The 14869-nt window shown below is 40.4% G+C and overlaps 1 protein-coding gene across 1 annotated transcript in view; it reads right to left on the reverse strand.

Moving 5' to 3' along the window:
* Positions 1-14869, reverse strand: part of rabgap1l (RAB GTPase activating protein 1-like) — a 102992-nt gene that overhangs the window by 25504 nt on the left and 62619 nt on the right. Inside the window, exons 15-17 of the mRNA XM_079157987.1 lie at positions 7676-7750; positions 5961-6086; positions 3840-3983 (exon numbers count right to left, since the gene is read on the reverse strand). Of these exons, the coding sequence (XP_079014113.1) occupies positions 3840-3983; positions 5961-6086; positions 7676-7750 (345 nt within the window). The remainder of the gene's footprint in view (positions 1-3839; positions 3984-5960; positions 6087-7675; positions 7751-14869) is intronic.

Below are 14869 nucleotides of genomic sequence, written 5' to 3' on the forward strand. Positions count from 1 at the left end.
ATGACACAGACGGGGGAAGGTGACGGGGCAATGGGCCAAGGGAGGAGTGAAGGTTCAGGATTACATGATGAGCACAAACTAACATTAAGATGCATGTCGAGCAGAGTTAAGTAAACAGAGGTGGAGCGGTAGGAGCAACTTACAGTTCAAATGGGAAATCTTTTGTTAGAAATAACGCTGGACAATACTAAATAGTTAGACCGATGACTCTACAGCGACCCACATTTAACCTGAAAAACGTCACACGACATCAAGTTGGAGCCTGGGACTCTTCATCAATCAGTAGAAGTGTTTTTGATCCGTGGCAAATCACCAGCCACAGAAAAGTCCAGCAGCTTTTTACTATTTCTACTTATGAGGTAAAGAGATGCTGAATGAGATAATAAAGAAATGACAATAAATAATTTTATGATAAATGACAAATAATAATAATAAAAGACATTTGGGTAAAATGTAGTAGAAATGTAAACAGTAAAATAACTGTAGAGGGGACTTCTTCAAGGAAACTGCTGACTGAAGGAGTGATGAATAAAAAGGGATGAGAAAAAAGCTAGAGAAAGGGAACACTGACAGAGGAGATACAGGAAAGAACAGGACAGAAAGGAAGATGACAAGTACAAATAAATAAGAATAAAGAGCAAATAAGTAAAGCTAGTGAAGAGGTGAAGCAATGACAGACTGCTGTATAAAGAGAAAAAAGATCAGAGAAAAATAAATAAAAGATAGACTCACTACTGTTTGAACAAACATCAGATTGAGTCAATAAACACAGAATGAAAGACAGCAGAAGAAGGGAAACAAAGCAAAAATAGTTGTTTAACAAATGTCAGGAAAGAGGGAAATAACAGCGAGAGGAAAGACAAGGAAAGAGAAGGATGATAAAGACAGAAAGGGAGGGAGAAGATGATGGAGAGAGCCAAGAAGAGAACGGCAGACAGAGAGAGACGCAGGAGATGAGGATTCTAGTTTAACGAGCAGATTCTCATCATGCGGCTCATTGGGTGAGAAAGACCTGGGAAACTTTTAATTGTTCTGCCTGGGGCCAATAGGAAGACAGAGAGGGAGGGAGGGAGGGAGGGAGGGAGGATGTGAAGGAGAGGAAACAAATAGGGCATTTTACTTTTTATGTTTCATGAAATGAAACTTTCAGAACAACTCAGAATTATCAATAACACTAATAATCCATCACCTTTCTTTCTCATAAAACACATAATGGTGCGATGTGGTGGATAACAAGTTCTTGTGCTTTACATTTGAGGTCAGATTTTGATACAGTGGATTATACTATTTTGCTGAGTCACCCGGAGAAATGGGTCGGAGTGATTCTGCCCTTGAACTCAAGCTGCTGTTTGGGTTAACGCCTCTTCTTCATCTGCTCATGTTGGACACGGTGTTCCGCAGGGCTTTGTTCTAGGCCCCTTGTTACTTTAAGTTTCTACACTCAAAACAGAATATTTATTTTCCAGAAGGACGCAGCTGCATGGTTCCACCTCCAAATAGGGCCTCAGTCCGACACTCTTAAGACATTCTAATTACACATTTGGCTTCACCAGCTTATTTACTATTCTAGTACTTGCTTTAACTAGTTTGTATTTGGTGTTTTGTTTTTTAAATTCTGAATTATTTTGTTTCTATGGTGAATTACTCTGTAGCATTGTAAACATGATGGTGATTAAAGGTGGTAAATACAATATTGGGTACATTTCTATTGCCTCTCAAAGGCTCTCAACATAGCGACGGCTGAGCCAGCGACTCAAAGCTAACGGTGCTAACAGTGCAAAATACAAAACAGTGCTAAAAGAGCTAACAGTGTTTACATGAGGGGGGAACAAAGGTGCTTTCGCAGCGATCATCTGCTGTAAGAGCCCCAGAGCGTCGGCTGTGAGCTAGCGTGTGGGGCCACGCTCACAGGCACGAACAAGCACGAAAAGCCCGCGCTGCCTGCCGACAATGTCAACAAAGTAGAGAGAAACTTGGATTACAACACACACACAGTGGAAGAGCGACTTCATTCTGCCATGACAATGGAGGAACATGTACAACCACTGTTTTAATTAAAAGAGTTTCATGAGGTTTTTCAAAAAATTGGCTCATAAAGCTCCTCTGTGGTCTCAGGGGAAATGCACTTATGTTCAAAAAGTGGTACCAGAACACCAAAGAATCATTCAGAAGATCAAATGTAAATGTATCATATTTTGAAATGGTGAGTCAGCAAGTAAACTAGTGGCTTTAGTAAGAAGGTCTCTTCAGAGGAGCTTTCTGTAAAATGTTTTAGAACAAGAAGTGATTGCTATCGGGTCACGTGATCCTAATTACATTAAATCGATGACGGTATCTGCCCTTCAAAGTCTGATCAGTGCATCTCTATTGATTACATTTGTAAGATATTAGATCAAACCAAAGCTCGTCAGTAGAGTGCAGAGCAGGGGTGGGCAATTATTTTCCCCAAGGGGCCACATTAGAAACAGGGACTGTTGTGGAGGGCCGGACCAATAGACTGAACTCAATCCTGCTCTATATCATTCCACCTTTTTATTAAAAGCAGTTAATTGTATAGTTTTAATAAGCTGTGAGTGGTAAGAGTAAATGTTATGATCAGTGATGGAATGTAACTCAGTATATTTGCTTAAGTACTGTCCTTATGCAATTTACTTGAGTATTTCCATTTTATTCAATTTTGTACTTCCACTAGATTTCAGAGGGAAATACTTTTAACTCCACTAGATTTGTCTGACAGCTTTAGTTACTTTGCACATTACACTTACTCAAACCTTTCCTAACTAGCCAAACTGAACAACAGAGTATAACGGAGTTAAAATGAGCTCCACCTGAAACATCTGCAGCAGGAATAATGATCTAAACAAATATATAATCGTAAAACACTGACATTAGTACTTTTATTACTATTGTTTGTAGTCCAATCACCTAATTCTCTGTTTTTTTTAGTTCAGTGCGAGAAATCGACTTGAACGAGTGCTCTGAAGTCAGGTTGAATGTGTGAGATGTGAAGGACAGCTGACAGGTGATCGTCAGTGAGAGAGGATCTGGATCTGGATTTGTTAAACTTCATCACGGAGACCGTTTGTTCACATATGTTGGTCGATCCAAAGAGAACCAACATCTTCTGAGCATGTTGCTTTAGCAGCTTAGCTAGCAAAGCCTCAGATGTCCGTGTCCGCTATGCATCAGTCAAGTTTTTGTATTTCTCATTGTTATCTCGTAATGGCGATTCAAATTGTAATCCTTAAACACTGCGATCTGTTCTCCACAAACTAAGCACACAGCTTTACCTTTGACTTCAGTAAATAAATACTTAGAAGTCCATGTTTTGCTGAAAACTCTCCACTCTGTGTCAATCTTTCCTTTTTTTAAACATAGCTCCTTAAAAAATGTCAGCCTAACAGCTAACTCACATTCACGAACGTACTAACGTACAGAAATTGAGAAAGCATGATGTACACTTGTTTATGTTTTATTCCTAATTTCCCATTGTCGGCGATAGCCAGGGGGCCGGGTATGGCCCGGGGGCCGTACAATGCCACGGTCTGGTGTAGAGAGTAAAGTGTCACTATACAGTTGAACCAACTCTTCCTCCCTCCACCCTTCTCTTTCCCCTTTTCCTTTCATGTCTCCTTCCATCTACCTTAATGGTTGCCTTACTCTCTCCTAACACACAGTAACCTCGGCCACTCCTTCTCTTCCTTCAGTGACCTTTTGTCCTCAGTCCTTACTACTCCTCTCATCTTTCTAGACCGTTGAGCCGCCCCTCGTTGACAAAGTAGACCAAATCACTCTCCATATACTACCAGTACAAAGTAGTGCAGTGAGCCAAATTATACCTCACAGAGCAGCAAGTCAGTGATGTGGAAAACCATGCACAGGGGGAACTTGGCAGTGAAGAGGGTGAGGAACCACTGGGAGGCGTACATGTGTGCCTCCAGGTTCAGCTCCTGGAAGTGGGACCAAAGGTCTGGAAGCTGATCCTGTGGGAGCAGATAGAAGACAAGGAGGAGGAGAAAAGTTATGAGATGAAACAGCATTTACAAGACTCGAAGGATGTGGCTCCGTTTGTCATTTATATTTTACATTATTTCATTTATACTCATCCTCTATTAAATCACGTCATCTCACTGAGATGCTAATCTCTTTCAAGAGAGCCCCAAGAACAAAAGAAAAAGTGAAAAAAAAGACACCTAACACAATTCAGTCCAACAGTCAGAGACATTATTCATACAGTGCACACTTTTTTTCAAACTACATAAAAAGAAAAAGATACTACATTATACAAAGCAAGTGTGACATAAAATGTCACATTACAAATCTGTAAGAATGAGCGATTCTGTGTTATTCATTTAATGAGGGTTCCTACATTCGTTCTCCTTTTCCACAAATGATTCTCTTTCCTCACCATTTGTTTGTTCTAGTTAATCTGTTTTTACTTTAAAAAAAATATATATTTATACCTGAAAAGACAGCTGGAGCTTTCCAGTATAGAGTGTGTCTTAGAGTCATGCAATCAGCCAGATAGCGATCCAATTTCGCAGCCAACACTTACCGTGCCACATGACACCTGACTGAATCAGATAGTGAGCTCCCACCTGTACGCTAATAATTAGCAGTCAATGCTAACATCCTTACATTGAGCGCATTTGGTCGATGCTAAATTAGTTGATCTTGATGCTGCGAGACGACGGTTAGCAGGAAGAGGATGGATTTCAGGGCTAAATTGAACTCGACTCAGTGAGGGGATTTGGGCTGTAATACCTGAGTGGGATGCGACTCAACCAAAACATCAGCCTCAACAGAGAGAAAGAAGGCTGTTTAGTCTACAGAGACCGAAAGTCACACACACACAGACTTACAAATAATTCTTGTTATATTCCATTACATTTTGTGAACAGAAATGAGTCAACAAGGCAACAACAAACATGTCGTCCCCCACAGATGATGCAATCACTGGTAACATGCTCCATGTATTTTAATACACTTTGAAAGGCTTTTTGCACTGTCTGCTAGTCTTTTCTTTTTAGTGGCAACCAGTATGAGTAATGGCACAAACCCTGCATCCAATCATTAATGAAATTAAACAGCAACAATAAAGTAAAAATGTTGGTAAATCAAATCTGGTGGAACTCACTGGTCCTTGAGACCAGACTGTGCAGCAAGGATCGCTGGATATGTCATTTTAACTGATGATGTTGACGAAACGACGATTTAAAGGCCAAGTTGTTTACATTTCTGCCTGTAATTGGTGAGACTTCTAATTTCTTCAACTATACCCAGAGATGTCTAAAGAAACGTGTGATTAACTAACTACTAAAAGAAACAAAGATTAATGAACAAACTGGGAGTGACTTGTAGCCGAAGCCTTATAGGGTTGCAAATCAGGAGAAGCTCATTTCAGGAGACCCTGGCCCCAGAAATAAAATGTCCATTAATCTTTTCCCATTGACGACATTAGGTAACTTATAGTTGAAGCATTTATACAACTTAGATCAGCATGAAATTATCCCAGTTAAATTATGGGAACAAAGGATTAACAACTGCGAGTTAAGAAGGTAGAAGTCAACTATGACTCCCAGGGTGGATTTAGCAACAAACATCCAATCACTAAAAAATACGCAGTTGAGAAAACAAAAAACACAATCTGTTTAGATCCATTCAGTCTTAAATTCTGGGTGACTTTAAGATTAACTCAGAAACTATGGCGCTGTGATTCTCAAATGCACTGACAACACGTTTTGAGTTTGCTAGTGTTTCATTGGAGCCTCTGACTGTCTGGGAATACAGTAACGCGATAAAACACTTCCAGAACCAGTGGCCCCTCCCACTTATCAACTCATTTTCATCCATCGTCCGTCCATCCAGTCAGGGTCGTCTTCTCAGCGTCATGTTACTTTCCACTGCATTGCAATACATTCCACTACATTTCAAATATTATAAAACATTGCATCACTAACCTGCATCAGCCTCTCCAGCTGGTAAAACTTGCAGTGAAGATCCTCAAAGTTGTTTTTGTAGAGAGCTCTCAGGCCGTATTCATACATGATTTTCACCAACACACAGAAAGCCTGTTCCTCTGGCATCTGAAACCACATGGATAACGATAAACTACAGGGACATGAACTTAAACTCTGAACAACTCACTGTTCAAAGTGTACATCTGTGGCAACAAAGGAAACGCCGTCACGCTGTCTTCAAGACAAGAACAGGCATATTTTATAATAATATATAATATAATATAATATATAACAATGTGTGCAAGTGTGCGCAAAATGTGCTTCATTGTGTGTTGCTTGGATGAATGAAGATAAGAGACAGTTTAAAACTGTATAAGTTTCTGTGTGGGTATATGGGTAAAATTACACACGTACACACACACACGCACACACACGCAGGTGATACTTAATCAGAATGACAGTATGTGTTTGGGGCTGAATGGGCTCCTGCAGGTAAACCTGAACCCCCATTAATATTCCTGACATCCCCTCTATAACCTCTCCCTTCTTCCTCCTTCCTCCTCTTCTTCCTCTATATAACCTCTGCATAACCTCTCTTTCTTTTACTGCTGCTATCTTCTTTTTTTACAGCCTCCTCCTCCATAACGTCCTCCTCCACACTCCTATCTTTTCCACTCCAGTCCATTTTCCTCTGTACATCATGATGTGTCTTAACCAAATCTATCCATTGCTCTCCCCTATGACTCTCCCACCATCTCTCCGCACCCCACCTCCTCCTGACCTCTCTTCCTGTCTCCAGTCTTCCTCCAGTCTTCCTCCTCTTTAACCTCTGCTGCCCTTGTAAATTGGACTTCAACCAAACTTCCTCCTCCACTTAGGACTCACGCCCCCATATGTCTACTACGCCGTCTCTCCTCCATCTGTCTTTTAATAACTTCCCCAAATACAAATGTGTGTTCAACATGATGCAACATATTTTGAACAAAAAAATAAACACTGAACAAAGTACTGAAAAGTACTGTACTTTAAAGTGTATGGGGACAGGTTTATAGAGCAGAAGTTCTTTAAGAAATATGTGTGTGTCAGTGACCTTGAAATGAAATCTGTGAGACACTGAATAAGTGTCTTGTCCGCCTCTTTACCACTTCTAATTTTCCGCTATGGCTGTATTATGCTTTCAGCTTTACCTTCTCTCGCACTCTCTCACTCCCTCTATTCATCCACATCATTCTGCCATGAAGTGTGTTCATTCCAGCGGTCAGCCAGAGACGTTCTTTATGTCTCCCTCTCAGCCTCCATTTATTCTCTTATATTGTCTCAGCTCTGCTTTATTACACCCGGCAAAAAGACTTGGTTTCTATAGATGCAGAGAGGTGTAGGTGCAGCAGCACAATGCTGACATGTTTTCCCTCTTAAGATGTCTGTAGCATCAAGGTAACAGCCCAGCATTTCATGGGAAAAGAGAAAAGCGGCAGAAGCAAGTTCTTCTGTAAATGTAAAGGAGGTAAACGTAATCGATTCAGTTTTAGGCTTTACTAATGTTGTTGATGAGAATGTGCACATAAAGAATGTAGAGAAAATAACATTGCTACGTGATATTGTAAACTGTTATGTTGTTTTGTATGCATGTATTGTATCCATCTAGTCATCTATCAGTGCATTGTCTTGACCATGAGACAGCAGGCTCAGTGGATGGCTGGAGGAAGTTTACTCACATGCAGCAGCAGAACAGCAGCAAGGAACGACTGACCCTGGCAATAACCAATTTCTTCATCATAGACAGAGTAGGCCTTTGAGAGAGAAAGGAAACAACAAATTCAGTTTGGTTATTCTAACAGTTTTCAAACCAACTTGTGTGGATACATTAACTGTAATACTTTGTGGAACAGACAGTGGTGACCTTTGACGTGAAGTTGGGATGTGATGCAGCTAGATTGGTCTTTAAAATACTGTCAGGATCAGCAACAGTCACAAGCTGGTTGGTGATTGTTTTGCACAAGTGCTAATGACACATCCTGCTAATACTGGAACTCTTAATACCATCACCATGGATGTGACGCTGCCGATGCAAGTGTGATTATATCTTTAAATCCTCGAGTGGTTAAGGCTAAATATTGGAGGCTAAAGTTACTAGTGAGGAACAATACTCCAAATGTATTTACACTTGAGCCTTTTGACTTGATACCTTCCCCCAAAAAATATGTTATTTAGAAAGTGTGCCACGGATCAATTACTTTCCCTTCATTTCCTGAATCACCCAACGTCAGCGCTATTCATTCCAAGCAAGTCGACACTTAATTGCCCGGATCCATTTGGTTTAAACCAATCTGACCACATCCACTCAAGTTGCAGGAGAGAGAACCATGAAGAACTAATGTTACGTTACGTATCGCCAGTTGAAAGAAACCGTACCAAATACAATTTAGTTCATACAAAAACTACATGGTGGTCAACAAAAAACAAATGAAGTGAAGAGAACATTATGACTTCTGTAGGACTCAAAACTCAAAGTTTAGGACTTGACTTGGGACTTAATGGCAAAGTCTTGAGACATACTTGTGACATGCACAACAATGACTTAGTCCCGCCTCTGCCCATTATTTAACCAGCGAGGCAACCTGAATACTTTTCTGTCACTGCTTGTCTTACACAGTTACAAACATTCACACCTAGGGGCTGCACAGTTCAACCACAGTGTGATACAGTTACACCAGTCAATAATCAAGTCAACCGGAGAAGCTCGGGGATTTAGTGTCTTGGACTCCAGTGTTGAGGGAGGGGGAGTGTCAGCCATTGGTTTAACGGTTTAACTTCTAGATAGAGCATTCAATAATGCTGCTATAGTTAATTGTTGTGCAATATAGGTTATAGTAGCACAAACACGGATATAGGACAGTGATGACTATGCATGAGTCATCATGAAAAATGTGTTTCTTGTGAGCACGTGGTATGGATATATTTAGAGTATACTCAGGAATTCCGGCTTCCTCTTCAGAGTCAGGATCAAATAATTTGATCAAACACTATTTGATCTGCCTTATTGATCTAAAGCGTCAGCCATACAGAGACAGACGTAGCGGCAGTTTCCTTCTAGGGCCAGCGGTTTTCCTTGTTTTTCAGAGGAATTTTCCCCGGGGGACGTCTCACTCTGTCTTCAGGTTTTCTCTTTGTCTGTTTCAACCTCTCTCTTCTAGCACTTTTTCGCTCGCTCTGAGGCATCTATTCAATAAATGCTGAGCTAAGTCCCTGTATTTAATAACTTAACACCAAAATGATATGCCCACTTTAAGAAACAGACTTCCTTAAGGACAAGTTCAGCAGTGACCAAGAAGTATGATATTGTTCAGTCAATGAGAAATGATTAAACATACAGAAAAACTACTGTTTGCTCTGTTTTTGGTCTCTACCAACTCCTGAAGGAAATATTTGGCTTTTAAGTAGCTAAATGCTTCACTATGTTCAACAGCTAGAGCAGCAGAATATGGTGGTTTTTTTGGGGTGTTTTCGGCTGACAACAGTTGCTTTGCTGCGGACGAAAACTACAACCAAAACAGTGAAGTGGCTGGCCTGACAGTTACACAATTGAAATGAAAAGTCACTATAATGCTCCATGAAGCCAAGAGGAGCTGTAGATTCAGTAGCCAATTCCCTGTAAGTCCCTCACAATGGCCAACCCCTTTCACATTGTCATCTGTTTCCATGTTGTTATAAAAACCTTGATGTATAATATAATCAGATGCCTGTAATCACTATCATGGCATCAATGCAACAACAAAAAATCTCCCTCACCACAGAGATTAGATGTCATTGACGAACAAAGCTTAGCTTGGGGCAGGACGGCCAAATCCGCTGCCACTGTTTAAGCCTGATTGATTATGAACAGTGAGGCAAATAATCTCAAGCCATGCCACAACAAAAAATTGTCTCACTACTGCAGTAGTAGGAGAAGAGGTGGCCTGTCCAATATAAGAAACCTGGCTCGTCCCCGTCAGTTTAAGTATGGAGGACCGACCAATGAGAGAAACCTTCAGATGAGCGCTCAGGGGAGGCGCCGTCTCAAAACGGGGATAGTCGACACAAGCCACCAATCACACTAATGAGCAAACAGACAGACCTTTTCACAGTGCAAATAAGGATCAGTGGAGAGGTACAACTCTAAAAGTATTCGACCTACACTCGACCACATCAAACAGCTTAAAGTCTTATCTGCCAACATCCGTGCAAGACATATTGTACAGGGCTTAAGAAACATACATTATCACTGAACAGTAAGTCATTGTAATTCCAAAGCCTGTCCAATAAATGGGAGGCATCAGAGGTAAGAGGGTCACCACACAGGGCAGGTAAACCACCTCACCAGAGTTCTACTTAACATATAAGCTGGTGGGCAAAACCGGGAGCCCTGCAGCTCAACATGTTTGAGAGGTCACCAGCACCAGAACTGAGCACGAACCCAGAGAACTTAGAACAGATAATCATGTAATCATATAGTCATATCCCCCTGTACAAATGTAGGGGCAGTCGTACAGTACAGTAGAGTTTAATGTAACACATCTTTAAATATTATGTTTTTAGTTCCGCTCTCATCCAGAGCCACTCAAAATGATTCAGCCGGTGACGGTTCAATATCTTCCTCAGATATTTTGGCAGGATAATCACTCTTTGATGGACATTAACTTCAACAGCAGTCAAACCTCCACACGTTGGGTTAGAAGAGTCCATCCCCCTTTTCCATGCTTGACAAATGAGTGTGGACATCCAGAGCTCCACTGCTGATCTGTTCAGCTAATTTGGGGTTTGATGTGGAGGTAATGAAGAAGTCTTGTGGAGCTGTCTGGTGGTGTAATCTACAAGCTGACATGCTTGATGGAGTGTGGCATTCACATGTCCCCAACTCGGCTGGGAGAAGTGCATGCTGACAGATGGATGGGGGAGGTCCTGGTGGGTGAAATCTAAATTTGTTAGCCTGAGCAGATAATAGGCTCAGAGGGATGGATTGTTACCATCTATATGCCTGGTTTCTCATAACCCATAAGCAGGATAGTCAAATGTGTACAGTATTATTAGTACAAAAGTGATAGTACTTGTAGTACTGTTTCATTTCTTAAACTGTATAGGTCATAGGTTGATTCTGCAACAACCAATGGAACTATTAGTGATCATCCGTGCATTGGCCACCAGGGAATCCCATTCATAAACTTTATTCTAAGAATAAGATAATGGGACATGTAAGTATTTGAAAGTTTCGACTTTGCAGCCTGAGGTCTGTTTCAACGGTTATTTTTGTGATACATCACTGTGTATAGATGAGACATTTTCTCGTTTGTGTAGATCAAATGTCAGCGTCGGCTTCAGAGTAGAAAGGGATTCAGCAGAGCAAATCCTTATTCTAAAGATTAATCCCTCCTGGGATTGTATTTACAAGTATACACAATTCAATCCGGGTGGCGGTCACCAGAAGTATCCTGAATAATGTGTGCATGAAAGCACTCAGTGATCACTGCGATATGCAACATTAGCCGTGTTGATGAGGCGTTATCATGTTTGCGCTCCCCCCCCCCCCCCCTTTGTTTAAGTTTTGTTTCCTTGGAAATATAGCGGAAATTCTCTTTATGCGAGAGTCACAGGTTTTGAATCCCCACACCAGCTGAAATGCTCCCCTCACCCTGAAAACCCACTGTCAGAGCCTTGAGTGAGGCAGTCAACCCCGAACTGCTTCAGCTATCCAGGATAGCTGGAAGTGTGACTGAGTGGAGCATTGAGAGAATTAAGCATATCATCACTAACAAAGAGCACACGGAGCTCAGGTGACCTACCCTGGAGAATAAAGGTTAAAAAATAAAAGACTCCGAGCATATTACGGAGTAGGATATGAAGATGAATATAAACTTTGTCCTGGATTCTCTGTGCCTGTAACCCACTCATGCCTCAAGATCCAACCAACCTTATCAGCAGCAAATCTACATGGATTTGCATACAAATGAAGGCTGGCTCGCCACTGACCTAGTTGGGTCCAGACTGGATGCTAACCCTTCCTGACAGGTTCTCCCAGAGCGCTGACCGGCCATACTCTACTTCTGCATCGCCAGGAAAATTCAAAAGGAGCAAAAGTTCTACTTCATCATTCGAGAAAACTACCTTTGATTTTAATGAACAAAACAAAACACTTCTGGGATATCCATATGTGTGTTTAATGTACACCCTCTATTCACTCCTTTGATCAGAACTAGCTTTGTCTTAACAGGTTTCTATTCATTAGTCAATTAATGCAAGCTTGTAGTGTCTAATGTGATGTTACAGTTAATTAGACATTATAGAAAGATGAACGAAATATTTTCTTTTCATCTGGTAGATTAAAAAAATACTTTATTGGTATCTGAAGAATCCCTGTTGGTGTGCAGGAGAACATTTTAGGGCCACCACATATGCTTCCATTAACAAAGCTGATAGCATTTCAGGTTACGTACAGGTGCAAATGATCTGCATGTTTACATGTGTGAAATGTGTCCCCTATGTACGGCCCTTAAAAAAATCCCAGTATTGAATAAAAGTATTGACATGACATGTTTTCTGTTAACAATAGATGCCAAAAATACAGTTGCACTACACTACACATGTCAGCGCTGATACAAAATAACAATTTAGAAGAGTCAGAAACCTCAATTTAATGCTGACTATAAAGTGAGTTACTGAGTGTATATCAGAAGGAAACGAGGTTTAGAAGGGACAAATTGTCCATATTAAATATACAGATTGATTTGTAGTTCCAGAGTTATATATATATATATATATATATATATATATATATATATATAAATAAATCAGTGTTAGATCTGTTCAAGAAGTGTAATTTTTTTTTCAGACTTTTAATTGAATTTGTTGTTAAACTTATCTTCTTTATTGCATTATGTATATATTTGACAAATTCAGTACAAGAAAATGTATTATGTTATTGGTGACTGGGCTTTGTAACCAAGACTATTTGATTAAAGAATAATAATATATTGTGTGTAATTATACTGTGTGTATTATAAGTGTGCCTGGCTAGCGAAGATGTTTCATCGACATGTAGTTTTCTGTGAACACTGACTGTCCAGACTTGAGTGAAGTACTGATTGTTAATTCGACAGATTGATGAGTCGTCTGCCAAATCTCTGCTGTTACTGAATAAACTCAATAGGTGTTAGAACGGTTTTAGTTACCCAGCAATCATCAGTAATCATCAGTGAGCTATTTTGTTGTCTAAGATTATTAAGGAATTTTCTACTTTGAGAACTACTCAAAGCATAGAGAGATTGCACCCAAGCTCAGTTAAGTGTTAATAGTATATATGTCATTATTTGATTACTTACTAAAATCATACATGCTGATTTCACAAGTATTGTTTTCCTCTGTGACAGAGCTGTTGGATATATTATAGGGCAAGGCAAAGACGCTTGTGCATAATAAATTGTCTTGGTTGAGTTCACAGCTGCAGACAACCTACGAGCACAGTGATTACGACTGGCTTTAATGCATTACAGTAGTGCTAGCCTCGGCTTTTGTCTGAATAAAATGGACCTTGTGTCTTCACAGGTAATTACCTCAGGATCTGAGTCCACTGGGCCCCTCTCCTTATTTTTCTCATTTGTTTTAATATAAAGGAGCCTCAACTGCATGTTTTTTTTATGGTACCAGGCTGATCCACAAAAGGTCAAGGGGTCTGCAGACAGTTAAAGTTACTACGAGGAACTTTTAACTGGTTATGAAACGGTCTCCATGTAATAAAAATGCCTCATTATGACCTACTTATGTAAAAGAGACCATCAGCAAGAAGATTATCTATTTCTATATAGATATTCTCAAATCTTGTAGGTGCCACAGGGGTCGGATTGTGGCTAGATCCAACGAAATCGTGCAAGTTCTCATGCAGGAAACTCCTTCAGCTCAGACTCCAGTGGGGTCTCCAGCAGCGAACGAGTCCGCCTTCGACAGACCAGAGGCAGAGCTGAGCGGGGCCGACTGTCAGACCCTGCTGCAGTAAAATGAGTAGTTTTCTAAAAAGGTACTTTTGTTCTCAGAAACAATAACCATTATGTCTACAGGGCAACAGCCAAAATCAGAACATAATGAAACTTCTTCGTTGCAACTTTGAGGATCTTCTATCCATCAAATCACATCTTTATATTGTTATATCTTTAAGACAGTACAGAGAGCTTAGCATGCATTTCAAAAAGGATTTTAGTTATTAAATACTATATTAGTGGACACACTGCTCTAACTCACTTGTCTCCTTAAATCAAATCTTTAATCTGTCAGAAGGGGACACTGACAGAAGTGACCACTGTGAAGTTGTAACTTAGTTACATACATTTGATCAAGAAAACGCGTTATGTGTTTGGTGTTCCTCTGTGGAAACTGAGCCGCAATTTTATGCGTGCCTATGCTATGTTGTGCAAATTTCCTCAGACATATTCGGCTGAACACCATTACTGACAGCCTATAAATAATAACAAGCAATGCATTGACATTGCAATGCTGAGTAGATGGCAGTGAATTAATAAGAGTCGTTGAAGGGATGCCTTGAAAACTGTCCAAATCTGCAGCATTTACACTTGGCTTCAGAGAGCTACAGAAGAAGCACGAAATATTCTGCAACTGAACGGTCTATTTCTTGTCTCAAGTTTGATATTCAGAAACTATTTTTGGTGGGTAATTTGAGAGAAATCTGCCACCTACATAACAGCAACCATGTTTTTCCACTTTCAAAATTGGAAGAAAAGATCAATCCCTTTCCACCGAGTGGTGTGTACGTCCGGTAGGTCATGTGAAGGAAGGGTTCATGCTGACGTCTCAGTAAAGGCGGGCACTATCAGTCATCTATTCTAGAGCCAACTACTTGAAATGCCAAATTCCTACTGAGCCTTGCC

Source organism: Pholis gunnellus, assembly GCF_910591455.1.
Source record: "Pholis gunnellus genome assembly, chromosome: 4".
NCBI lineage: Eukaryota > Metazoa > Chordata > Actinopteri > Perciformes > Pholidae > Pholis > Pholis gunnellus.